Source organism: Schistocerca nitens, chromosome 4 (genome assembly GCF_023898315.1).
Source record: "Schistocerca nitens isolate TAMUIC-IGC-003100 chromosome 4, iqSchNite1.1, whole genome shotgun sequence".
Classification (NCBI taxonomy): domain Eukaryota; kingdom Metazoa; phylum Arthropoda; class Insecta; order Orthoptera; family Acrididae; genus Schistocerca; species Schistocerca nitens.
Window position 1 is genome coordinate 497,443,680 of NC_064617.1, and position 27,577 is coordinate 497,471,256.

General features: G+C 42.9%; 1 protein-coding gene across 1 annotated transcript in view; it reads right to left on the minus strand.

Moving 5' to 3' along the window:
* The window catches only part of LOC126251584 (4-hydroxybutyrate coenzyme A transferase), a 159,474-nt gene that overhangs the window by 18,998 nt on the left and 112,899 nt on the right, over positions 1-27,577 (minus strand). Inside the window, exon 3 of the mRNA XM_049952116.1 lies at positions 2,842-2,990. Within this exon, the coding sequence (XP_049808073.1) occupies positions 2,842-2,990 (149 nt within the window). The remainder of the gene's footprint in view (positions 1-2,841; positions 2,991-27,577) is intronic.

Genomic DNA, 27,577 nt, shown 5'->3' on the forward strand with positions numbered 1-27,577 from the left:
TGTTGTTCCAGAATTCTATACTCATCAACATGGTACCAATTCAAATCCACAGGGCATTCCTTTCCTTCATCCAGAAAGTGGGTGTGATGCTACCTTAACCCCTTTTCGACAAGGGGAGACAAAAGTGTGTGATTTCGCAGTGTCTTTAAACAGCCAGACATAACAGCACACGAAGTTTTTGCAGCTCAGGAAAAGTTTTCTTATGACATGGTATGGTAGAAACATCACCCCAGATACCACTGGGTATCTTCCGTACCAACAATGTCAAAACTGTGGCAAAACCCAAATCCTAACAGAAGAGGCTGCCACCTACCCAATCTTTTCATACCTACAAAAAGATTCCATCAGTTTAAAATGACTGCATGCTAGAAAGAGGTGGTGTGATTCTCGTAACAAAAATTCAACTCAAGATTCTTTACTGAAAATCATTTCTTGAAAATGTACGAAAGGGTGTAGCGATGGGCCTGCAACTATAAAAAACAGGACTTCAGTGCTCTGCCATTAACAAACATTGTTGTGACCCTAAATATAAAAATTTGTCTGAGCTGGACCTCAACACGAAGAATGCTATATGAGATTACAACAGCAGGTAAGCACTAACAAAGATCACTGATGACAAGAAAGCTAATGCCCAAGTTGACTTGCCATCTGGACCAAAAGGTCCGTTGCTTATCACTTCATTTGTAGTAGTAGTAGTTTGTATCTTTATACATGCATTTAGGAGGTACGAAATGGCACTGTATTAGATGTAACGGAAATCTTTATGAAATATACATCATATCGATAATATCAGTAACTGTGGCATTTTTAACACACTGTGATGCACTGATCAGTTACAAATGTGACCTGTATGTAGGTGACTTACGCAGGTTCTATGGAGTATTTTGATTAGAGAGATTGCGCTCTGAAATTTTTTGACCAGATAAATTTAGCCATCATACTCACACTTACATGACAACAACGAGTGTCATAAAATCAAAGGGAGATAGGTGTAGGTGAATACTTTTGCAGACTTTACATCTGAAAATCCTTCATTTCCGAGTTGCTAATGAAAGTTTGCAACTTAGGTGATTGGAAGTCATCAACACATACGCTTAATAACTGTTGGAATTGTCCTCCTCTTGCTTCTAAATACGCCTGCACACTTTTCGTGTCATGGACTTTCGCACCCTCTGGAATACTCCCCAATGGATTTGAATGGTTCCACGAAATGTTGATCAAGTGTTTCTTGCATCTGAGAGATGTGCTGCATAGACAGATTGTTTAACATGCCCCCAGAGATGATAATCTAAAGAACTGAGATTGGGGGAAAGTGCAGGCCATGAAATTGTTTCTACTCTACCTATCCATCCGTCATGGTGGATACCAGCCATTGAATCTCCAACACAGACTGAAATGTTCTGCAGCTCCATCATGCATAAACTACATGTTTCTTCTTATTTGCAGGTGCACACCCTGTAGTAGACCTTGGATGGTACTCCAAATAAAGGTCCTGTAGACAGCACATGTAAGACGAGCTCTGAGAACATCTGGCCCTACCAGACAGTCACCTGCAATTCCAGCCCACACATTAATCTTAAACTGATGCCGACGTCTGGCCTATACTATAGGTTGAGGATTGAAATTGCCCCAGAAGTGTTGGCTGTGAAAATCTGTTACTCAATTTCTTCCAAATACTGCCATGTCTGTAAACAAAACTGAATAGAGAAACAAGGGATTGGCAGTTTGTGCAACAGATCATCGCAGAAGTTCTCCAAGGATGGGTTATCGTCAAGTGTAAGGCCCCGTAAACATTAAAGGTTATATGGATACGTGAGCTGTTTGTGGAGTATCCTCTGTGTTGAACTTGGAAACGTGAAACATGCCTGGGCCACCTGGCTCTTCTTCGACAGCCTGTAGAATGCACACATCCTTGTCAGGCATGTGAGCAACATGTGGTCTTCCTCGACCCATAGTCTGTGGTGCTACGGATCCTGTCTTGGCAATGCAACAATACACAGCACCAAAAGTTGGATGACTTTGTTGTCATAGCTCTGGAAAAACGGCCTCATGCCCGTCATCATTCACATGGACGTACATAAAAATTATGTCAGACTACTTGTGAATTAATATCCTTCTATGTTTTAACGGAACACTTTCAGTTAACTCACTACCTGCAATACACATATGCATTGGACACACTGAAGACAGATGAATCTCTCACGTTAACAAGCCTTCCTGGCAACATAATGTCATCTAGAATAGGAATCAAACAGGCACATAGAAGTAGTTTGGTCATACTTGGGAAGCTGTTGAATGTCGTCCTTCATTAATAACTAAGAAAACAAAGGACTTTTGGACATGTGTTTATATGAACTTTTTTCTGTTTTGGTGTAAAGAACCTATCCCAAAAGTTTGTAGAAGTATCAGATATCTTGCCACAGAGTATGCAAGGTAGAGCAGCAGAGTTCATCTTGCAGAGGGAGTATAAATTTGAAATTGGACAACATAGGGGCAAGTGATCAGCCATTGACATACTGGGGGGGGGGGGGGGGGAAGCACGTTTGTTTAGGTTATTGTTTTCTGCATTTTCATACCAATAGCTAGTAAATCACAACCATATGACTATCAAATCAAGTGGAAGAATTTTTATAGGTACTGGACTGTACTGGTAAATTAGAATAAGCAACTGACTGCAAATACAAAACAATGCACATTACTTTAAGTATGGTAATATCCAGAAAAAATCTGGACTCTGAACATAAGAATGAAACGTGAAAAATTTAGGAATTCCCCAATTAAAGTGAGATACAGATGACAGCATTAATTTTCTGACAAAAATATTCATATTTCCAAACTTACCTGAATAAGTGCTACATCAGGTTTGACAATCTTTTGATGGAAAAGCTTAGGAATTTCTGACAAGAAAATTGGTATACAGTCCGAACGACCTTCAGCTACTGATTTCCGTACATTTGCTGCCATGAAGAAAGAACATGAGCGAAAGATACCTGAAACAAATAGATATAATTAATATAATAAACAGTATATACTCTGCACAAATGCACTTTGGCAACGTATTAAGTGCTCCTGTACTTCATTTTCTTAGACAAACACAGGGTGTATTTTTCAGGTACCATATGCAACAGGTATTACTGTATGAATACTGCATTGTAGAGCAAAAGTGATTCTGTTTTCTATAAGCCTATTAAATGAATTTTTACTGCACCCTGTTTTGAATATTTTAGTAATCTTCTGCCAGTTGTAAATTTCTCTCAAGTAACTTAATAATTCCAGAAATAAGGTATACAAGATCTAATCTTCAAGAAACAAACAAATTCACACTCACTTAAGTGACTCCCACATATAATCCATTTGTTGCAATACCTTCAAACTGACAAATTAGATTTTTGCCCCATGGTTTCAAGACAACTTCCTGAACACAGAATGGGGGGGGGGGGGCTGCTCCACCTAGCTCTCAGTGAAAGGAAGACGTAGTTCAGCAAGATGGTTTTCTTTCAAGAAGTTGATATGAATAAATGTTCTCAGTCTACAAGATGAAGCAATCAATGTTTTGAAATATTCAAATCAATGTTCCTTTAAGACAATTACAGCAATAATTTTGATATTTTTACAATTTCATTAAGCACTGTTCATGACACATTTGGAATTACTGTGGCGGAAGTTTTACAACCCATGTGACACTTTCTTATTCACAGTGATATGTACATTCGGTACAGAACATAAAACGAAAGAGATGCTTTAGGGTTATCTGTTGACTGTATATCTGATAGCTTTGGGGTTATCTGTCAACTGTATATCTGCCTCGATGCCAGTAACGTGTATTCTTATCACCACCAGGGTGTAAAGCTAGTTCGCGTCCGTAGTATAACACTATACGTGCACCCTGGGTAACACTAAATGATCTAGCACATACTGGCAGTCAGATAATCTGAGCATCTCCTGACTATAAGACACTTTCAGAAAGAGTTATGTCACCAGACAGACCAAACGGCCCTTCTCAGATCCCTCTGACCAGGAAACTCGGACCTGTGGTTCGAATTTGTCACATAAACATAGAAGGCATAAGCTGTGCTAAGTGCCAGTTTCTATCGAAACTATTAAAAAATGGCAACATTGACTTGGTTGATATACAGGAAACCCATAGTGATACAGTGTAACAACTAAATAAAAGGGCAAAATACCAGGCTATGAGTGTTGGGAGCGACCTATCATAGGTCTTATGGAGTAGCCACATATGTGAAACAAAATACTGAAAACGCTTTCCCAATTTCTACATCCACCAATGAAGACACTCATAATGTTGTCACAAAAATCGGAAGCATTACTGTCTCCAATATTTATAAGCCACCTGCTACACCTTGGCCAGCCCACGTTCTCCAAACTCAACCACATCCTGCTGTATATGTTGGGGATTTCAATAGTCATCATGTACAGTGTAAGTACAAAGACAATGATGCAAATGGAGAAGCATTAGCAAAATGGGCTGAAGACGAATACTTATACCATGTATTCGATGCTAAGGATCGATTTACGTTTAGATCAGCTGCTTGGAGACAGGAATACAATCCTGTTCTGTGTTTCGTCTCATCCAGCAACAAGGACCAACCTCTCATGGCCTTGCGTAGAGTTCTGCCCAACTTTCCGCACAGTCAACACCGTCCAATCATAATAGAGGTAGGAACTCAAATTCCCCTAATTACCTCTATTCCTCGCCCACGACAGATTTTAAAAAAACCAATCAGAATGGGTTCTCCACAGATCTGGACAAATGTCTGGGATGGATACCACCTACTAGAAAAAATTACCATAGACTTGTTGGTGCCATGATAAGCACAGCCAAGAAGCACATACCGAAAGGGTACTGCAAAGAATGCATCTCTGGACGGTCCCAAACCAGCGGAGAACTATACCAGAGCTTCCTTGAATCCAGAGATCAGGAAATAGCGATTGAACTGCTTCACAGCTTGGATGCTGCCAGAAGACAAAAGTGGACAGAAACTGTAGAAAGCCTCAATTTCCAAACACCTAGCAGGCAAGCATGGTCACTGCTGAGAACACTAAGGAGCAGCCCACCAGCACAATTACAAAAAGCAACAGTAAGACCAAATGCCATAGCTGCACATCTAGTTACCACATCTAGGACACCAAAGGGTAAAACACATACAATGCAAGTGAAGCGAGAACTTTAAAAAAAAAACGAAGACATAGAAAAAGCTCTGAAACATGTCAAACCAGGTTTCGACAACTTCATCCTGAATTCATAGTGTTGTTGTTGTTGTGGTCTTCAGTCCTGAGACTGGTTTGATGCAGCCCTCCATGCTACTCTATCCTGTGCAAGCTTCTTCATCTCCCAGTACCTGCTGCAACCTACATCCTTCTGAATCTGTTTAGTGTATTCATCTCTTGGTCTCCCTCTACGATTTTTACCCTCCACGCTGCCCTCCAATACTAAATTGGTGATCCCTCAAAGTCTCAGAACATGTCCTACCAACCGATCCCTTCTTCTAGTCAAGATGTGCCACAAGCTTCTCTTCTCCCCAATTCTATTCAATACCTCCTCATTAGTTATGTGATCAACCCATCTAATCTCCAGCATTCTTCTGAAGCACGACATTTCGAAAGCTTCTATTCTCTTCTTATCTACACTATTTATCGTCCACGTTTCACTTCCATACATGGCTACACTCCATACAAATACTTTCAGAAACGACTTCCTGACACTTAAATCAATACTCGATGTTAACAAATTTTTCTTCTTAAGAAACGCTTTCCTTGCCATTGCCAGTCTACATTTTATATCCTCTCTACTTCGACCATCATCAGTTATTTTGCTCCCCAAATAGCAAAACTCCTTTACTACTTCAAGTGTCTCATTTCCTAATCTAATACCCTCAACATCACCCGACGTAATTCGACTACATTCCATTATCCTCGTTTTGCTTTTGTTGATGTTCATCTTATATCCTCCTTTCAAGACACTATCCATTCCGTTCAACTGCTCTTCCAAGTCCTTTGCTGTCTCTGACAGAATTACAATGTCATCGGCGAACCTCAAAGTTCTTATTTCTTCTCCATGGATTTTAATACCTACGCCTAATTTTTCTTGTGTTTCCTTTATTGCTTGCTCAATATACAGATTCAATAACATCGGGGATAGACTACAACCCTGTCTCACTCCCTTCCCAACCACTGCTTCCCTTTCATGCCCCTCAACTCTTATAACTGCCATCTGGTTTCTGTACAAATTGTAAATAGCCTTTCGCTCTCTGTATTTTATCCCTGCCATCTTCAGAATTTGAAAGAGAGTATTCCAATCAACATTGTCAAATCTTTCTCTAAGTCTACAAATGCTAGAAACGTAGGTTTGCCTTTCCTTAATCTTTCTCCTAAGATAAGTCGTAGGATCAGTATTGCCTTATGTGTTCCAACATTTCTACGGAATCCAAACTGATCTTCCCCGAGGTCGGCTTCTATCAGTTTTTCCATTCGTCTGTAAATAATTCGCGTTAGTATTTTGCAGCTGTGACTTATTAAACTGATAGTTCGGTAATTTTCACATCTGTCAATACCCGCTTTCTTAGGGATTGGAATTATTATATTCTTCTTGAAGTCTGAGGGTATTTCACCTGTCTCATACATCTTGCTCGCCAGATGGTAGAGTTTTGTCAGGACTGGCTCTCCGAAGGCCATCAGTAGTTCTAATGGAATGTTGTCTACTCCCGGGGCCTTGTTTCGACTCAGGTCTTTCAGTGCTCTGTCAAACTCTTCACGCAGTATCTTATCTCCCATTTCATCTTCATCTACATCCTCTTCCATTTCCATAATACTGTCCTCAAGTACATCGCCCTTGTATAAACCCTCTATATACTCCTTCCACCTCTCTGCTTTCCCCTCGTTGCTTAGAACTGGGTTTCCATCAAAGCTCTTGATATTCATGCAAGTGGTTCTCCTTTCTCCAAAGGTCTCTTTAATTTTCCTGTCGGCTGTATCTATCTTACCCCTAGTGAGATAAGCCTCTACATCCTTACATTTGTCCTCTAGCCATCCCTGCTTAGCCATTTTGCACTTCCTGTCGATCTCATTTTTGGGACGTTTGTATTCCTTTTTGACTGCTTCATTTACTGCATTTTTATATTTTCTCCTTTCATCAATTAAATTCAATATTTCTTCTGTTACCCAAGGGTTTCTACTAGCCCTCGTCTTTTTACCTATTTGGTCCTCTGCTGCCTTCACTATTTCATCCCTCATTCTTCTTCTACTGTATTTCTTTCCCCCATTCCTGTCAATTGTTCCCTGATGCTCTCCCTGAAACTCTGTACAATCTCTGGTTCTTTCAGTTTATCCAGGTCCCATCTACTTAAATTCCCACCTTTTTGCAGTTTCTTCAGTTTCAATCTACAGTTCATAACCAATAGATTGTGGTCAGAGTCCACATCTGCCCCTGGAAATGTCTTACAATTTAAAACCTGGTTCCTAAATCTCTGTCTTACCATTATATATCTATCTGATACCTTCTAGCATCTCCAGGATTCTTCCAGGTATACAACCTCCTTTCATGATTCTTGAACCAAGTGTTAGCTATGATTAAGTTATGCTCTGCGCAAAATTCTACCAGGCGGCTTCCTCTTTCATTTCTTAGCCCCAATCCACATTCACCTACTATGTTTCCTTCTCTCCCTTTTCCTACTGATGAATTCCAGTCACCCATGACTATTAAATTTTCGTCTCCCTTCACTACCTGAGTAATTTCTTTTATCTCATCATACATTTCATCAATTTCTTCGTCATCTGCAGAGCTAGTTGGCATATAAACTTTTACTACTGTAGTAGGTGTGGGCTTCGTATCTATCTTGCCCACAATAATGCGTTCACTATGCTGTTTGTAGTAGCTTACCCGTACACCTATTTTTTATTCATTATTAAACCTACTCCTGCATTACCACTATTTGATTTTGTATTTATAACCCTGTACTCACCTGACCAGAAGTCCTGTTCCTCCTGCCACCGAACTTCACTAATTCCCACTATAACTTTAACCTATCTATTTCCCTTTTTACATTTTCTAACCTAGCTGCCCGATTAAGGGATCTGACATTCCACGCTCCGATCCTTAGAACGCCAGTTTTCTTTCTCCTGATAACAACGTCTTCTTGAGTAGTCCCCGCCCGGAGTTCCGAATGGGGGACCATTTTACCTCCGGAATATTTTACCCAAGAGGACGCCATCATCATTTAATCATACAGTAAAGCTGCACGCCCTCGGGAAAAATTACGGCCGTAATTTCCCCTTGCTTTCAGCCGTTCGCAGTACCAGAACAGCAAGGCCATTTTGGTTAATGTTACAAGGCCAGATCAGTCAATCATCCAGACTGTTGCCCATGCAATTACTGAAAAGGCTGCTGCCCCTCTTCAGGAACCACACGTTTGTCTGGCCTCTCAACAGATACCCCTCCGTTGTGGTTGCACCTACGGTACGGCTATCTGTATCGTTGAGGCACGCCAGTCTCCCCACCAACGGCAAGGTCCATGGTTCATGGGGCGGGGGAGGGGGGGTGGGGAATTCATAATAAACTGTGGTAAGTATACAAAAGTATGGCTGGCTCGATTTTTTGCAAACATCATGCAAACTGGCAACATCACCCAAGAACTCAAACGCTCTAAGGTAATAGTTATTCTAAGGCCTGGGAAGCCAGCTGACAACCCAAAATGCTACAGACCAATTGTCCTGCTGTCTGTAATTTACAAATTACTGGAGAGGCTTATATATAACAGAATTAGCCCAGAATTGTTCAGGGTGATCCTAGTTGAACAGGCAGGCTTACGGCCAGGAAGAAGTTGTACTGACCAGGTGGTGTCACTCACTACTTACATTGAGGCGGGATTCCAGAAAAAATTGAAAACATCAGTGGCCTGTATTGACCTCTCAGCAGCTTACGACACTGTGTGGAGATAGGTCATCATGTAGAAAATTCTCTGAGTAATTCCTTGCAAATCTATAGCACGTTTAATAGACAGCATGCTCAATGATAGGGTGTTCCAAATAAGTATGGGCACCGACTACAGCTCCATCAAAAAACTAAAGAATGGCTAACCACAAGGATCAGTGCTCTCACCATTGCTGTTTAGCCTCTATATTGCAGACCTGCCGGAAACACAATCAAAAAGTTCGAGAATGCTGACGATTGGGCCCTCGCTACAAGATGTAGCGCAATTGAAGCATCTGAGGACATCCTAAAGAAAGACATGAAGATAATGGGCAAATATTTCCGTATGTGGAGACTTCAACCAAATGCTTCCAAAACAGAGGTTAGCTGCATCCATCTCAACAACAAACTCGCTGGAAAGGAACTCAACATTCGATCTGAAAACATCGTTCTCAGGCACAATAAAACTCCGAAGTACTTGGGCATGACGCTGGACAGAACACTATCTTTTAAAGAGCACCTAACAAAGACTGCCAAAAAATTAAAGACAAGAAACAACATTATTCAAAAGCTCTGTGGTACTACCAGGGGAACAACGGCCTCCACTCTCCGCACCTCTGCTTTAGCAATTGTATTCTCGGCCGCCGAATATTGTGCTCCGATCCGACTAAGCAGCCCACATATAAAAATGGTGGATGTCCAGTTGCATAACACTCTAAGGATAATTTCTGGAGTAATTAAACCCACTTCAACGCAATGGCTGCCAATATTAAGCCACATCCCGCCGCCACACATGCGAAGTACTGACGCCCTTGTATGTGAATACAAAAACATCGTGGGAAATCGAAGCATGCCAATCCACCAAGACTCTGAGGCTGCAAACACTAATAGGCTTCGATCTAGGAACCCGCCAACGAGAACAGCAAGGACCTGTGTACAACAAGGTTTCAGTATCAGAAACGCATGGTCTGAAAAATGGAACGCATGGCAAAATCATAACATGCCTTGCATCACACAAAAGCCACCTGGTTTTGACCTACCACACAAAACGTGGTCCACTCTAAATAGGATTCGAACTCGTCATGACAGATGTGCTTACTCCCTGTATAAATGGGGTAAAATACCATCCCCTCGGTGTGATTGCGGAGAAAATCAGACCATCAGCCACACTGTTGAAGAGTGTTCCAGAATATGTTTGTTTGTAATCCTTTATTAATAATGGCTGGCTCTGAGCACTATGGGACTTAACATCTATGGTCATCAGTCCCCTAGAACTTAGAACTACTTAAACCTAACTAACCTAAGGACATCACACAACACCCAGTCATCACGAAGCAGAGAAAATCCCTGACCCCGCCGGGAATCGAACCCGGGCGCGGGAAGCGAGAACGCTACTGCACGACCACGAGCTGCGGACTTTATTAGTAATGTTTGTTTGCAATTATTAACGTTTGTTATATTAGTGATTTGTCTGTTTCTTTCTTATGCGTCTGTAATGCCATACGATAAATAAATAAATCACCACCACCACTGTTGCTGTAGTAAGTAGGTGAAAGCAACGGCATTGTTGTAGTCAGATAATGGAATAGTAATTTAGTGATATGTAAACAATTCTTCCTCCTCTCTGAACTGGGGTTTTACCCGTTATTTGTAACTATTACTCTTATTTTATTCAGTCAAAAACCTGCCTCTAAAGAAAAATGTCAAGCCTACAACGATACCGCCGTCATTAGAGACAATTCTCCGGTAATGAGGCTAGGAAGATTCCTCAACACTTCCGCTGTTCTGCCCATAGAAAACGCGAGGATTTCACACGCAATATTCGGCGACTATTATAATTTACTTTTCTTATTTTGATGTAGGGAACACATTAAGAGTAACTCAAATCATTTGTCTTGTCCCGCAGCTTCGGCAGTGTACACGGCGGAAGGAGGCTAATCATTGATCTTCCTTCATCATTTTTCTCCTTTTAGACGGTATAAAATACCGTACAGTTACAATGCTCACATTTCATCAATTTTACTATGCAACCAAATAAACGCCTATGTTCCTGTAACTATAATGACCATAAAATAGTAGTGGTACCCGTTACTGTTAACACCCCCCCCCCTCTCTCTCTCTCTCTCTCTCTCTCTCTCTCTCTCTGTGTGTGTGTGTGTGTGTGTGTGTGTGTGTGTGTGTGTGTGTGTGTGTGTGTGTGTCAAATTTATTCGATTGGGAAAAAGCTGAAACCTCAAATAAATGTGTGTCGGCATGAAGAAATATATCTATTAGGAGGTATTTCTTTTTTGAAACAAACATTAGAAAGGGTTTTTTTAACAACAAACGAAGTCTTTAACAGAAAGACGTCGGTTCGCTAATTAACCATTGCTGACTTTCATTTAAACAGAAAAGGACACAATTCCGATCATCGAGTCTCACTTTACATTCCCTAAAAATATTTAGAAACAGCAGTCATGGGAATAGAACGCAGAATTACGGCAATGTCTGCTGAAGTGGAACGATACATTGATAAAGCAATACACAGTGAATACGTTAGCTCACTATTCACAGTAAGGAAGGCCAGCACATAAAATTATATTTAAAGTACAGAGATTTTTCAGGTGCACCATTCTTTCCAGTGATCTATAGTATGTCACTGTTCTTATGTATGGAAGCGTGCTGTCTGTGCCGTTACCACTTACATTTTTACACTTTCAACAAGGTACAGCAAAAAATTAACAGTGTTGATGCTCTATTATATCAGTTTGAAGTTTTCACTGAATGGTAAGAGAAGAAACGTTAAGACTCAAATCTGTGCCCCGTTAATTTGGTGTTTCCCTTTATCATATTATAGCAAGAAGTATGTCTGTACATTGAATATTGAACATTTTTCCAGTTTTCCAGCTCTGTGGTGCTTTTGACTCATGCTTTCATACGGCTTCCTCTTCTGCTTTTCAGAAGGTAATAAATTAAATTATTGCTTATGCCGCATGATTCTTCTTTATATGGTGTTAAGACATAGGTGCGATTCTGTAACTCTACACCTAAGTTCTATGTTAATGTGCATAAGCACCTGATCGCATGTTCGTGCAACAGGAACTCATATCTCTGTAACAGTACTATATATCTAGTTACTCAATCCGCCATCAGATGACAGCCACTGAAATTTGTTAAGAGCAGTTAACACGAGCATAATTTTTCTACTTCCTGAAATAGAAGAATCATACCTTCATTCTTCAGGAAATACCTAGCCTTTTAAAAATTTTGAGTAGCGTTAACAAAGTTTTATTCCGGATGTTTCTCACGCGCACAACAATCTAACAGTGTAAATATATCAAAGCTGTCATGGGACCTGGAACGTAAACATGCACCTATTCAGGCAGTGAACATTACAGTTCCAGACAGATTCATCAAATGCAGTCTTCACGGAAGTCTACTCTCCGACCTGCTTACAAGAGCCTACGCCACCACCACGGCGTGACGTTAAGCCACAGGATTTCAGGAGCCCGCGTCATCTAGGGCCAATGCCACTCTATTAATAACGCCAATAAACTAAGTCCACGTGGTCAGAGGTTGAGTCCGCTCGCTACAACCCGATCTCATTGGCGGCAACAGTGGACTGTGTGGCTACTGCTACACGAAAATTTTCTGATTTGTTTAACAACTGTCATCTGACAGGTTTAAGAGCAGAAAGCACTCATTTCTGTCTACGTCACAACAGCAGGAAGAAGGATACACAAAACGATTAACCATTAAGATATTAACACTCTGCAACGCTGCAATTTTTTCCTTCCACTCCGAGAATTTTTCAGGAACATCTGCAAAATTACGCTTTTACAGTATGTGGTAAAGTAACGTTAAATGAAGAGCTTTTGCTTGCACTTGCGTACATGACTGTGTGCAACTAAAAATCTTTTCACAGCCCACGTCTGCAGACAATGAACATGATGTTCTAAGTGTCGTGGTCGTCGTCGTCGGCGGCGGCGGCGGCGCCGAACTATTCACGTGAGTAATAATTACTGAACATTCTCCGTGAGGGTTCATACAGGTGCTAGAAAGCAGCAGGTAGGGGACTTAATTCTTTATGTTACGGTACAACTCCCTATGAACTGCAGGCTCATTAAAAATGCCATTTCACTTATTTAACAGGTCAAGAGGAAACCAACGTTTTCTTCGAACAAAATGCCACCAATGTTTGAAGAGGATGCGTACAGTACACGTAAATTACAGAAGTACCTAGATTGTGTTGTAAACACAACCGTCTACAAGAAATTACAATTTTTCACTAAAGATTCTTCACTCAGTTTTTTGCTTTGCTTTACGGGACAAAAATAACTAACGTCATATGCGTCCGTGTCAGAACCGTAGAACACGTATACGAAAAAGAAGTTAAAAACTATATGTCAAGCCCAATCATTGCTCAGTTGTTGACTACGGTCAAGACGAATGAATAATTTCTTCAGTAGACAGTCCCTCTGCTCTTTACGAAGGCAAGTAACAATTTGCAGACTTTGTTAAGCACTTACTTTAGATGAAAAATGCACTTTTTTCAAGGTACAGTATCCGCTTCAGATCGACGTACTTTTCGTCTAATATATAGATTCCATTCCTGAAGCGCTATTCTGCAACGTCTGCAGAATATCCTATCTTTACTACTTGGAGTCAAAACGTTTTCCTAATAGAAGTTTCTGTAGACGTAAACCGTTTTTTGCCAGATGCATTGTCTTAAAGAAATATGTTTTCCTTCTGCTTTGCAAGCGTCTTATCAAGGTCTTTATTTTAGTTAGTCCGTCAGAACTGATTAGCACCTGATACCGTAATTAAAACCAAACACTTCATGCGTCCTAGAAAACAAACATAACATATTCAACTCCTCTACTTTTCTGGTGCACGGCCACCGGTTTCGCCCGCTAATTTGACTGCCATTTCAGGTAACTCTCACCCACAGCAAAATATCGGTGAATAAAGTCACATTGATTCTTTTAAAACAGAGTCCAAACATAGCTGGGAATTTATTTTTGGATGCGATTCACGTTTGTGCAAATCTGACACCGTTTTAGTTGAATGGAAAGCTTCGTCGTAGTTAACTCTCAAAATTTATTGTAATCTTTATTTTTATGTACGGTATCTACTGCGTCTACTATTTCACACGTCCATAATGCCGACCGTCGAACAACATATCATTGAAACTTCCTGGCAGATTAAAACTGTGTGCCCGACCGAGACTCGAACTCGGGACCTTTGCCTTTCGCGGGCAAGTGCTCTCCCAACTGAGCTACCGAAGCACGACTCACGTCCGGCACTCACAGCTTCACTTCTGCCAGTATCTCGTCTCCTACCTTCCAAACTTTACAGAAGCTCTCCTGCGAACATTGCAGAACTAGCACTCCTGAAAGAAAGGATATTGCGGAGACATGGCTTAGCCACAGCCTGGGGGATGTTTCCAGAATGAAATTTTCACTCTGCAGCGGAGTGTGCGCTGATATGAAACTTCCTGGCAGATGAAAACTGTGTGCCCGTGTCTCCGCAATATCCTTTCTTTCAGGAGTGCTAGTTCTGCAATGTTCGCAGGAGAGCTTCTGTAAAGTTTGGAAGGTAGGAGACGAGATACTGGCAGAAGTGAAGCTGTGAGTGCCGGACGTGAGTCGTGCTTCGGTAGCTCAGTTGGGAGAGCACTTGCCCGCGAAAGGCAAAGGTCCCGAGTTCGAGTCTCGGTCGGGCACACAGTTTTGATCTGCCAGGAAGTTTCATATCAGCGCACACTCCGCTGCAGAGTGAAAATTTCATTCTGGAAACGTATCATTGTTTTTCTCGAAGGAAATGAAAAGATTTTTTAACCTCCAATTTTCAGTTGGCAATAAACGATACAAAACAGTTACTTGTGCGGCGTCACAGCGTACCAGTTTATCCAATCGCACGAAATATAAACAAAACTTTCCGAATACTATTACATATATTTTGTTGACGCTTGTGCAAAATGCACAAAAGCATCGACATATAGGCTATCTCTGTACCACGCAGAGAACTTTCCGCCTCATTTATAAATCATAATCTAAAGTGCAAGTGAGACTGCGTACGACATGCAGTATTCTGTCGTTCCTCCGTGCGCCAGAACAAATATCACAAAGTTTCTTGGCTTTTCTTGACAGGTTCTATTACTATGGGACAAGCCTTGCTTACTTGATTATCTTATGTAAGTAATGAACTGCTTCCAAGCATTCAAGCAACAATTTTTTTTGTATTTTCCAGTCTTTCATCCACTGGTAAAGTGACAATCCTTTCTGAATTTCTGTTTGTACTTCTCTTATTTCACAGATCCTGGACAACAGACCAATGACGCTAATTCACGTCCCAATGATTTCAGCAACTGGAACGTATCAGTTCAGGTCAAATACGAACATTGTTACACGAAGTAGGCTATGATGACAGTTGCTGACTTAAGACCTGACATGATTCAAAAGATTTCGTTACTTCATCAATGACCATCCGCGGCAGAACTTTTTACGCAATCTTCGTAGGTTCCAAAAGCTATAAAATTCCACATGAATTGTGTATTGTGGGTACTATTTAATGAATCTGATCAATGTTATGGGACGGTTTGGTGAAAGTGCCAAAGTCAAGTAGACTCGTGACCTATCGACGCAACAAAGTACCGATATCAAATATGGAACTAACGGAAATCAAGACTGTACATCAGCTTCACTCAGAAATCAGCTTTCAAAACAGCCACACGTGCACAGCACCACAGATAACCTACGCAGTGTATTGTTCTGTATTACCAGTAATAGTTTTGCTTCATATGTTCATTATAAACGAACACTGTAGGAGTATATACACGCTCTCCACTCGTATTTCGTGGATCTGGTGAGGCTTGCTTGCTCTCTATGGCTACTTGCCAGAAAGCAAGGGAGTCACGCGTTCGAGTCCCGTCGTGAGTTTCGGTGAAACCTTTTACATTACTTTACGTAACACGTCTTTCGTTTCCTTCCATCGGCAACTCAGACGTAACTAACCATTTTGCCGTAAGCTGTGCAAGTGCCAAGTGGTTAAAGAAAAGAAAAATAAGGGACTTTCATTTCAGGGCACAACACAAAATGATTTTAAAATAATTTTTGTTTTCCCACACGATCCTTATCCGCCAGTAAATTTAGTACGTGTTTTACCAGGATTTACGAAAGTCAGAACTATTACCAAAAGCGTGCTTTATGAAGAAAAACAAATTCTCAGTAATCTCTAGTCTTGCCAAACACCGTAAGGGCAATAAAATCCTATTTTAGGTATCTTATAGTCAAGCAACTGTAGGCTCTAGAATTAAAAAAGAGGATGTGAAACTTCCTGGCAGATTAAAACTGTGTGCCGTACTGAGACTCGAACTCGGAACCTTTGTCTTTCGCGGGCAAGTGCTCTACAGACTGATCTACCCAAGCACGATTCACGACCCGTCCTCAAAGCTTATTCAATTCTGCCAGTACCTCGTCTCCGTAATATCCTTTCTTCCTAAAAGTCTGCCAGCCTTGTAACTATCAGCTCCTTTCGTTAAACCCAGATGACTGAGCCATTAGAGAGTTTACATAAGCTGTTAAGCCCATACTGATAAATGGGAACGTGCTTACAGTGACTTACTACTTCCTTACGATGAAGCTCTGAAAACGTAGCTTGAAAATTAGATGTAGTGTATGAAAAATTAAAGTGAGGGGAGGGATGGACAGGGGGATAGAAGCAGCGTGGAAAGGAGAGGAGAGGGGAGGAGAGGACGTCGCAAGGCTCCGAGAACAGAACAACTAGCGGTGTACTTCAGACGCCAATATTTGTCCGCCGGCTGACCTCCGGTCTCGGGGCGCCAGCGGACAAGCCTTATCATAGCGGAAAGCACACAATCTGAACGAAGGCCTGGACCGACCACCACACGAAAGTCGGGCGCAAGGCTGCACGAGAGTTTTAACGCTATTTCCGACGTTGCCATAATAGTGCTCGGTACCTGGTCACCACAAATTGCTGTACACGATGTTAAGTAGCTATGCCGCATGCTACGAAGGTAGGATAGTATGTCTAAACCCGCGTCAAAATGGAAGACACCGGAGACGTTACCAAAGCTCTACAATGCAGAACGGACGGGGTGGATCTCGCCAGCCAATTTCTTGTTCTCAGGACTTTGAGAAACCAGCAGAAGTCCTAGAATTGGGTGGCAGTGCATATGTTCGACATTCACTGCTCCTAGTTATTGGTCAACTGTCTTACCCGTTGCGCCATCCGCAACGATCCGCTTTGCTAAGAAAATAGCTGAACTATTCCTGAAATCAATCTGCAAATACTTCAGCTCCCCAAATCACTTCGTGTTACGTGTGCACACTGCCTGATTAGTAAACGAAGTTCTGGATACCTACTGCAAAACTGTCTGTACTACACAGATATTTTCGGTTTTGATTAACGGCACAGTATGAGTGACCAAAGGGGAATGCATCAAAAGATGCTACGTCGTGCCAGCTCTGCTGTCACTGTTGTTCTTGCTACACTTGTTGCTGAATGGTGTGAAATGAAAGCCAGCGAGCTCAGTGGTATTCGTGTGCATATTATTTGTCTCCATATTAATCTCCATTCATTTCATGACATTGACATATGCCCTCATCAAGTAAACAAACTATATATCTATATATCTATATATATATATATATATATATATATATATATATATATATATATATATATATGTGTGTGTGTGTGTGTGTGTGTGTGTGTGTGTGTGTGTGTGTGTGTTTTCGAAGAGCACAGTAAACGAAAATTAAGTTTCCTTGGTCTTAGCTTGTGAAGTACACTTTCTGTTATGTGTCTTAATCTTACAATGAACAGGAGAATGAGGGGTAATAACATACGCGTGACAATAGAAATCTCGCGCATCTTAACGCGCCGCCAATGCGTGCTGGACTGAGGTAGAAAGTAACGAAACTTATCCCAAAATTAAACACGTTATGGTGGCGAGGTTAGTTCAAATACACATTCAAAAACAAACCGAAAGGGAATAGTTCGTCCACCCAGTACGCTGCCAAATGGAAAAAGAAATTGTGGGAGTGTTTCTAGACTTTTCGTTCTTTCTATTCGTCCTTTGCGCAGAATAATTTCTTGTACGACTAGGGTCGGTTGCAAGCAACAATATAAGGATGAACTTTAATCAGGTTTGGAGGCACCCCTCGCATGCAAGGTTTAATTGTCAGTAGTCTACAATTTTGCACAGACTGTTTATTATAGAAACATGATGTGTTGTTTACTGTCTTACGTAGAGATTGTGCTGGAGAACAAAAATCTCTTCACAAATTGCATGTGAACTCTCACGACCCGCGAGCTCGAGTATAGCAACCAAAGCGAAGAGATCAGAGTGAACATGCTGTACACGCCCAACAAAACAAGTCAAAGGTCAACACTGTGACAGTGAATAATGCACGCAAACACAGCTGATAAGATGGTTTGAAAAGAACGAACATTTCGTACCGCAGCGTTGCAAGTTGAGTTTAGCACGAGCGATGCCTTCTAAGTCCGTGACGATCTGCAGGCTAAGCCTTTCTGCCTGAAGGAAATTTATTACATTCGAACTTACGTTCAAGAATGCTGCAGAATACAGATGTTGAGGATACGGGTCTGTAATTTTGACCCACGCCCGGGTTCGATTCCTACATCTACACCTACATTTATACTCCGCAAGCCACCCAACGGTGTGTGGCGGAGGGCACTTTGCGTGCCACTGTCATTACCTCCCTTTCCTGTTCCAGTCGCGTATGGTTCGCGGGAAGATTGACTGTCTGAAAGCCTCCGTGCGCGCTCTAATCTCTCTAATTTTACATTCGTGATCTCCTCGGGAGGTATAAGTAGGGGGAAGCAATACAGGGTGATTCAAAAAGAATACCACAACTTTAGGAATTTAAAACTCTTCAACGACAAAAGGCAGAGCTAAGCACCATCTGTCGGCGAATTAAGGGAGCTATAAAGTTTCATTTAGTTGTACATTTGTTCGCTTGAGGCGCTGTTGACTAGGCGTCAGCGTCAGTTGATGCTAAGATGGAGACCGCTCAACAGAAAGCTTTTTGTGTTATTGAGTACGGCAGAAGTGAATCGACGACAGCTGTTCAGCGTGCATTTCGAACGAAGTATGGTGTTAAACCTCCTGATAGGTGGTGTATTAAACGTTGGTATAAACAGTTTACAGAGAATGGGTGTTTGTGCAAAGGGAAAAGTTCTGGACGGCCGAGAACGAGTGATGAAAATGTAGCACGCATCCAGCAAGCATTTGTTCGCAGCCCAGGAAAATCGACTCGCAGAGCTAGCAGAGAGCTGCAAATTCCACAGTCAACTGTATGGAGAGTCCTACGAAAAAGGTTAGTTATGAAACCTGAACGTCAACTACCCGAGGCGATGGATCGGCCGCCAGGCAGCCCGTGACAGAGCACTTCATCACTGGCCTCCAAGAAGCCCTGATCTTACCCCCCTGCGATTTTTTCTTATGGGGGTATGTTAAGGATATGGTGTTTCGGCCACCTCTCCCAGCCACCATTGATGATTTGAAACGAGAAATAACAGCAGCTATCCAAACTGTTACGCCTGATATGCTACAGAGAGTGTGGAACGAGTTGGAGTATCGGGTTGATATTGCTCATGTCTGGAGGGGGCCATATTGAACATCTCTGAACTTGTTTTTGAGTGAAAAAAAACCTTTTTAAATACTCTTTGTAATGATGTATAACAGAAGGTGATATTATGTTTCTTTCATTAAATACACATTTTTAAAGTTTTGGTATTCTTTTTGAATCACCCTGTATATTCGATACCTCATCCAGAAACGCACCCTCTCGAAACCTGGCGAGCAAGCTACACCGCGATGCAGAGCGCCTCTCTTGCAGAGTCTGCCACTTGAGTTTATTAAACATCTCCGTAACGCTATCACGGTTACCAAATAACCCTGTGACGAAACGCGCCGCTCTTCTTTGGATCTTCTCTACCTCCTCCGTCAACCCGATCTGGTGCGGATCCCACAATGATGAGCAATACTCAAGTATAGGTCGAACGAGTGTTTTGTAAGCCACCTCCTTTGTAGATGGACTACATTTTCTAAGCACTCTCCCAATGAATCTCGACCTGGTACCCACCTTACCAACAATTAATTTTATATGATCATTCCACTTCAAATCGTTCCGCACGCATACTCCCAGATTCGAGGGCAGTTCAATAAGTAATGCAACCCATTTTCTTTCTGAAACAGGGGTTGTTTTATTCAGCATTGAAATACACCAGGTTATTCGCCACTCTTTTAGCTACACAACACTATTTTTCAACGTAATCTCCATTCAATGATACGGCCTTACGCCACGTTGAAATGAGGGCCTGTATGCCTGCACGGTACCATTCCACTGGTCGATGTCGGAGCCAACGTCGTACAGCATCAATAACTTCTTCATCATCCGCGTAGTGCGTCCCACGGATTGCGTCCTTCATTGGGCCAAACATATGGAAATCCGACGGTGCGAGATCGGGGCTGTAGGGTGCATGAAGAAGAACAGTCCACTGAAGTTTTGTGAGCTCCTCTCGGGTGCGAAGACTTGTGTGAGGTCTTGCGTTGTCATGAAGAAGGAGAAGTTCGTTCTGATTTTTGTGCCTACGAACACACTGAAGTCGTTTCTTCAATTTCTGAAGAGTAGCACAATACACTTCAGAGTTGATCGTTTGACCATGGGGAAGGACATCGAACAGAATAACCCCTTCAGCGTCCCAGAAGACTGTAACCATGACTTTACCGGCTGAGGGTATGGCTTTAAACTTTTTCTTGGTAGGGAGTGGGTGTGGCGCCACTCCATTGATTGCCGTTTTGTTTCAGGTTCGAAGTGATGAACCCATGTTTCATCGCCTGTAACAATCTTTGACAAGAAATTGTCACCCTCAGCCACATGACGAGCAAGCAATTCCGCACAGATGGTTCTCCTTTGCTCTTTATGGTGTTCGGTTAGACAACGAGGGACCCAGCGGGAACAAACCTTTGAATATCCCAACTGGTGAACAATTGTGACAGCACTACCAACAGAGATGTCAAGTTGAGCACTGAGTTGTTTGATGGTGATCCGTCGATCATCTCGAACGAGTGTGTTCGCACGCTCCGCCATTGCAGGAGTCACAGCTGTGCATGGCCGGCCCGCACGCGGGAGATCAGACAGTCTTGCTTGACCTTGCGGCGATGATGACACACGCTTTGTCCAGCGACTTACCGTGCTTTTGTCCACTGCCAGATCACCGTAGACATTCTGCAAGCACCTATGAATATCTGAGATGCCCTGGTTTTCCGCCAAAAGAAACTCGATCACTGCCCATTGTTTGCAACGCACATCCGTTACAGACGCCATTTTAACAGCTCCGTACAGCACTGCCACCTGCCGGAAGTCAATGAAACTATACGAGACGAAGCGGGAATGTTTGAAAATATTCCACAAGAAATTTCCGGTTTTTTCAACCAAAACTGGCCGAGAAAAAAAAGTGTTGCATTACTTATTGAACTGCCCTCGTATTTTACAGAAGTAACTGCTACCTGTGTCTGTTCCACTATCATATAATCATACAATAAAGGATCCTTCTTTCTATGTATTCGCAATACATTACATTTGTCTATGTTAAGGGACAGTTGCCACTCCCTGCACCAAATGCCTATCCGCTGCAGATCTTCCTGCATTTCGCTACAATTTTCTAATGCTGCAACTTCTCTGTATACTACAGCATCATCCGCGAAAAGCCGCATGGAACTTCCGACACTATCTACTAGGTCATTTATATATATTGTGAAAAGCAATGGTCCCATAACACTCCCCTGTGGCACGCCAGAGGTTACTTTAACGTCTGTAGACGTCTCTCCATTGATAACGAACATGCTGTGTTCTGTTTGCTAAAAACTCTTCAATCCAGCCACACAGCTGGTCTGATATTCCGTAGGCTCTTACTTTGTTTATCAGGCGACAGTGCGGAACTGTATCGAACGCCTTCCGGAAGTCAAGGAAAATAGCATCTATTTTCTGGGTCTCGTGAACAAATAAAGCGAGTTGGGTCTCACACGATCGCTGTTTCCGGAATCCATGTTGATTCCTACATAGTAGATTCTGTGTTTCCAAAAGCGACATGATACTCGAGCAAAAAACATGTTCTAAAATTCTACAACAGATCGACGTCAGAGATATAGGTCTATAGTTTTGCGCATCTGCTCGACGACCCTTGAAGACTGGGACTACCTGTGCTCTTTTCCAATCATTTGGAACCCTCCGTTCCTCTAGAGACTTGCGGTACACGGCTGTTAGAAGGGGGGCAAGTTCTTTCGCGTACTCTGTGTAGAATCGAATTGGTATCCCGTCAGGTCCAGTGGACTTTCCTCTGTTGAGTGATTCCAGTTGCTTTTCTATTCCTTGGACACTTATTTCGATGTCAGCCATTTTTTCGTTTTTGCGAGGATTTAGAGTAGGAACTGCAGTGCGGTCTTCCTCTGTGAAACAGCTTTGGAAAAAGGTGTTTAGTATTTCAGCTTTACGCGTGTCATCCTCTGTTTCAATGCCATCATCATCCCGGAGTGTCTGGATATGCTGTTTCGAGCCACTTACCGATTTAACGTAAGACCAGAACTTCCTACGATTTCCTGTCAAGTCGGTACATAGAATTTTACTTTCGAATTCACTGAACGCTTCGCGCATAGCCCTCCTTACGCTAACTTTGACATCGTTTAGCTTCTGTTTGTCTGAGAGGTTTTGGCTGCGTTTAAACTTGGAGTGAAGCTGTCTTTGCTTTCGCTGTAGTTTCCTAACTTTGTTGTTGTACCACGGTGGGTTTTTCCCATCCCTCACAGTTTTATTCGGCACGTACCTGTCTAAAACGCATTTTACGATTGCCTTGAACTTTTTCCATAAACACTCAACATTGTCAGTGTCGGAACAGAAATTTTCGTTTTGATCTGTTAGGTAGTCTGAAATCTGCCTTCTATTACTCTTGCTAAACAGATAAACCTTCCTCCCTTTTTTATATTCCTATTAACTTCCATATTCAGGGATGCTGCAACGGCCTTATGATCACTGATTCCCTGTTCTGCACATACAGAGTCGAAAAGTTCGGGTCTGTTTGTTATCAGTAGGTCCAAGATGTTATCTCCACGAGTCGGTTCTCTGCTTAATTGCTCGAGGTAATTTTCGGATAGTGCACTCAGTATAATGTCACTCGATGCTCTGTCCCTACCACCCGTCCTAAACATCTGAGTGTCCCAGTCTATATCTGGTAAATTGAAATCTCCACCTAAGACTATAACATGCTGAGAAAATTTATGTGAAATGTATTCCAAATTTTCTCTCAGTTGTTCTGCCACTAATGCTGCTGAGTCGGGAGGTCGGTAAAAGGAGCCAATTATTAACCTAGCTCGGTTGTTGAGTGTAACCTCCACCCATAATAATTCACAGGAACTATCCACTTCTACTTCACTACAGGATAAACTACTACTAACAGCGACGAACACTCCACCACCGGTTGCATGCAGTCTATCCTTTCTAAACACCGTCTGTACCTTTGTAAAAATTTCGGCAGAATTTATCTCTGGCTTCAGCCAGCTTCCTGTACCTATAACGATTTCAGCATCGGTGCTTTCTATCAGCGCTTGAAGTTCCGGTACTATACCAACGCAGCTTCGACAGTTGACAATTACAATACTGATTGCTGCTTGGTCCCCGCATGTCCTGACTTTGCCCCGCACCCGTTGAGGCTGTTGCCCTTTCTGTACTTGCCCAAGGCCATCTAACCTAAAAAAACGCCCAGCCCACGCCACACAACCCCTGCTACCCGTGTAGCCGCTTGTTGCGTGTAGTGGACTCCTGACCTATCCAGCGGAACCCGAAACCCCACCACCCTATGGCGCAAGTCGAGGAATCTGCAGCCCACACGGTCGCAGAACCGTCTCAGCCTCTGATTCAGACCCTCCACTCGGCTCTGTACCAAAGGTCCGCAGTCAGTCCTGTCGACGATGCTGCAGATGGTGAGCTCTGCTTTCATCCCGCTAGCGAGACTGGCAGTCTTCACCAAATCAGATAGCCGCCGGAAGCCAGAGAGGATTTCCTCCGATCCATAGCGACACACATCATTGGTGCCGACATGAGCGACCACCTGCAGATGGGTGCACCCTGTACCCTTCATGGCATCCGGAAGGACCCTTTCCACATCTGGAATGACTCCCCCCGGTATGCACACGGAGTGCACATTGGTTTTCTTCCCCTCTCTTGCTGCCATTTCCCTAAGGGGCCCCATTACGCGCCTGACGTTGGAGCTCCCAACTATCAGTAAGCCCACCCTCTGCGACCGCCCGGATCTTGCAACCTCTGGAACAGGACAAGCAGCCATGCCAGGCCGAAGGTCAATATCAGCCTGAGACAGAGCCGGAAACCGGTTCGTCAGACAAACTGGAGAGGCCTTCCGTTCAGCCCTCCGGAATGTCTTTCGCCCCCCTGCCACACCTTGAGACGACCTCCCACTCTACCACAGGTGAGGGATCAGCCTCAACACGGGCAGTATCCCGGGCAACCACAGTCGTAGTCCGATCGGGGGATGCGTGGGACGAGCTGGCCGTCCCCGACAAACCCCCATCCGGACCCCCACAGTGATGCCCATTGGCAACAGCCTCAAGCTGTGACCGAAGCCAACACTGCCTGAAGCTGGGAGCGAAGGGATGCCAACTCAGCCTGCATCCGAACACAGCAGTTGCAGTCCCTATCCATGCTAAAAACTGTTGTGCAAAGAACGTCTGAACTAATCTACAGAGAGCGCAAACAAATCGACAAAATTTAAACGGTTATTAAAATAGAAGATTGCCTAGTAAATGCAGTAACGCTGCTACTTGCGCACTGCTGACACACTGCTCGGCGGCGGAAGGAGACTACGCGATTTTACACTATTCAGGTACTAAAACGCGATGCTACAACTCTCAAATACAATAATACGCCCGAAATTTATGAATTAAACAATGCAAGTACCAAAAACACGCAAAGAAATTAAGAATTAAACTATGTAACAAATGAGTGAGCTAGGAGTATACGACTTGCTGCTGCAGCTGCTTATCCAACGGCGGCAGGGAGCACACTCGGCGGGGGTCAGGGATTTTCTCTGCCTCGTGATGACTGGGTGTTGTGTGCTGTCCTTCGGTTAGTTAGGTTTAAGTAGTTCTAAGTTCTAGGGGACTGATGACCATAGATGTCAAGTCCCATAGTGCTCAGAGCCATTTGAACCATTTTTGTAATTTTGAGAGTCTGTTCCTTTACCTTTTTATATACAGGAGTTCCCTGCGCTTTTTTCTAGTCGTTTGGGACTTCGCACTGGGCGAGCGATTTGTGGGGTCAATGCTGCACAGTACACTATGTAATCCCGAAATGGGATTCCGTCCGGACCTGTAGACATTTGTTTTCAATTCTTTCCGCTACTTTACAGTGCCAGGTATGCCGATTCCTATGTACTCCATGTGGGAGTGAATAACTTCTTATATGCGAAATTTAAAACTTCAAATTTCGTTTCGCTGTTTTCTGTTGCCACAACAGACTGGTCGACGAGTGACTGGATAGAAGCCTCCGACCCGATTAGTGATTTTACGTAGTACCAGAATTTCTCTGGTTCTCAGCAAGATCCTTTGCTGAAGTATGACGGTGGAAGTACTTGTATGCTTCGTGCAGTGATCCTTTTATTGACGAACGAATTTCTGCTAACTTCTGCCTGTCGACATTTCTATTTTCTCTTCTGACCCGAGAGTGCAACAATCACTGCTTCCTCATGATTTTCCAAGTTTTATTACTGAACCACGGTGGATCTTTTCCATCCTTAGTACACTTACTCGGAGCATACTCCGCAGCACACGATTTACAGTCTTTAAACCTTGCCCCTAACTCTTCTACGTCCATAATAATCGTACAAAATGACGTCCATTCACTGTCCAAGTAAAATGCTCTCATCTGTTTATGCTGTTCCTTCCAGCATAAATACTTTCCTAGTCTACTTTATGAATTTATTACGTATCGTCACCATTATATCATGATGAGTAATCCCTCTCTCTGTACAATGTCGATAAGGTCACGTCTGTTTGTTGGAACGACACACTTAATATATAAACATACAGGGCGCTCAAAAGTTCAGTGCCCAAATTAACAGGGATGATGACCGTGACAAAAATATATTTCGTAAAGCAACGATGTGTCGAAAACGCATATGTTGGAGTTGAGTCAGGAGGTTACTGTGTCACTGAGAATCAAACGGTGTTAAATGTTTTCCACCGCATTACTGTTCTGATCACTATTGACATCACAATAAATGTTCAAAATGAGCACCATTAGCTGCAGCTAAATTCCGCATCCGAGTAAACAGGGGCAAAATACAGATCGGCTTTCATTTATTCCCTGAGAAAGAAGTCTAATGGGATGAAGATCGGGAATCTTACAGGCCAGTTTACAGGTCCTAGGCGGATCCACCAACTGCCAAAAGTACGGTTATTATAGCTCGAACTATTTCTGCGAAGTGCACTGGGCCCCAGCTTGCTGAAACAACATCCTCCTCCTGATATCTATGGATACCCCCTACAATAACGTCGCCAGGTTAACTTCTAAGAACACACTGTACAATGGCCATCTGCGTCGAGCAGGCAACATTTAAGGCCCACATACGTAGTCACCCAAGACACCGGTCTACATTTTACTGCAAAACGTCTCTGATGACCTCACACAACTGTAGTAAGTGGCTTTCCATTCGACTATACATGCGAATTGTGACTGTTTTAAATGTCTTCCCGAGTAAACTGACCCTCATCTGTAAAGTTAACAACTTCAGGAGAACGAGGGTGTCCGGAGCATACTGGAGGGTCGAAGACGAGGCGGATAGTCATTGGTCCCATGGCCGGTACTCTCGTAAGACTAAAAGAATGAAGCAGCTGTTCACTCAACACACCCCATACTGAACTATGGTGAATACCGAGATCAGCAGCAACTGCTCGTGAGCTTCCTGGGTTGTTTTAGAAGTGTCCGTGGTCTGCCCTCATTAGCCTTGCTTACCATCAAGCGTCGGAATTTCCGAGACGAGCGTGGACTGCAGTAAATGTGCGATCATGTGGCATCTTCGTGCAGGCAAATGTTCGCAGTACATTGGCTAGGCTCTTCGACTACAGCCTATAGCCGCACCGGGAACAAAGTTCATCTCTCGTAGTTTTCTCCATGTTTTTTTTTTTTTTTTTTTTTTTTGGTTTTAGGGCGCAAAACTGCTATGGTCATTAGCGCCCGGTCCGCGACTGAGGAAAGAATAAAAACTGAAAACGGAAAACAGCAAAAATGGGAACAAAACTCAAAAAATTGGACACGAAAAGCAGAAACAAGGCTTAAAAGTCCACTACAGAGAGGGGTTGATGGTCCCCGATAAAACTTCAAATGACTGACGTCATTTCACTGTCACTAATAAACTGGAGAACGCGGTCGGCTGAGCGCGTGTCATCTGCTAAAATCGACGATAGATCAGGCGATAGCTGTAGACGGGAGCGTAACGGATTAAAATAGGGGCATTCAATTAAAAGGTGTCTTACCGTCCACAGCTGAGAGCAGTGGGGACAGAGTGGGGGAGGATCGCCGCTTAAAAGGTGCCGATGGCTAAAACGACAGT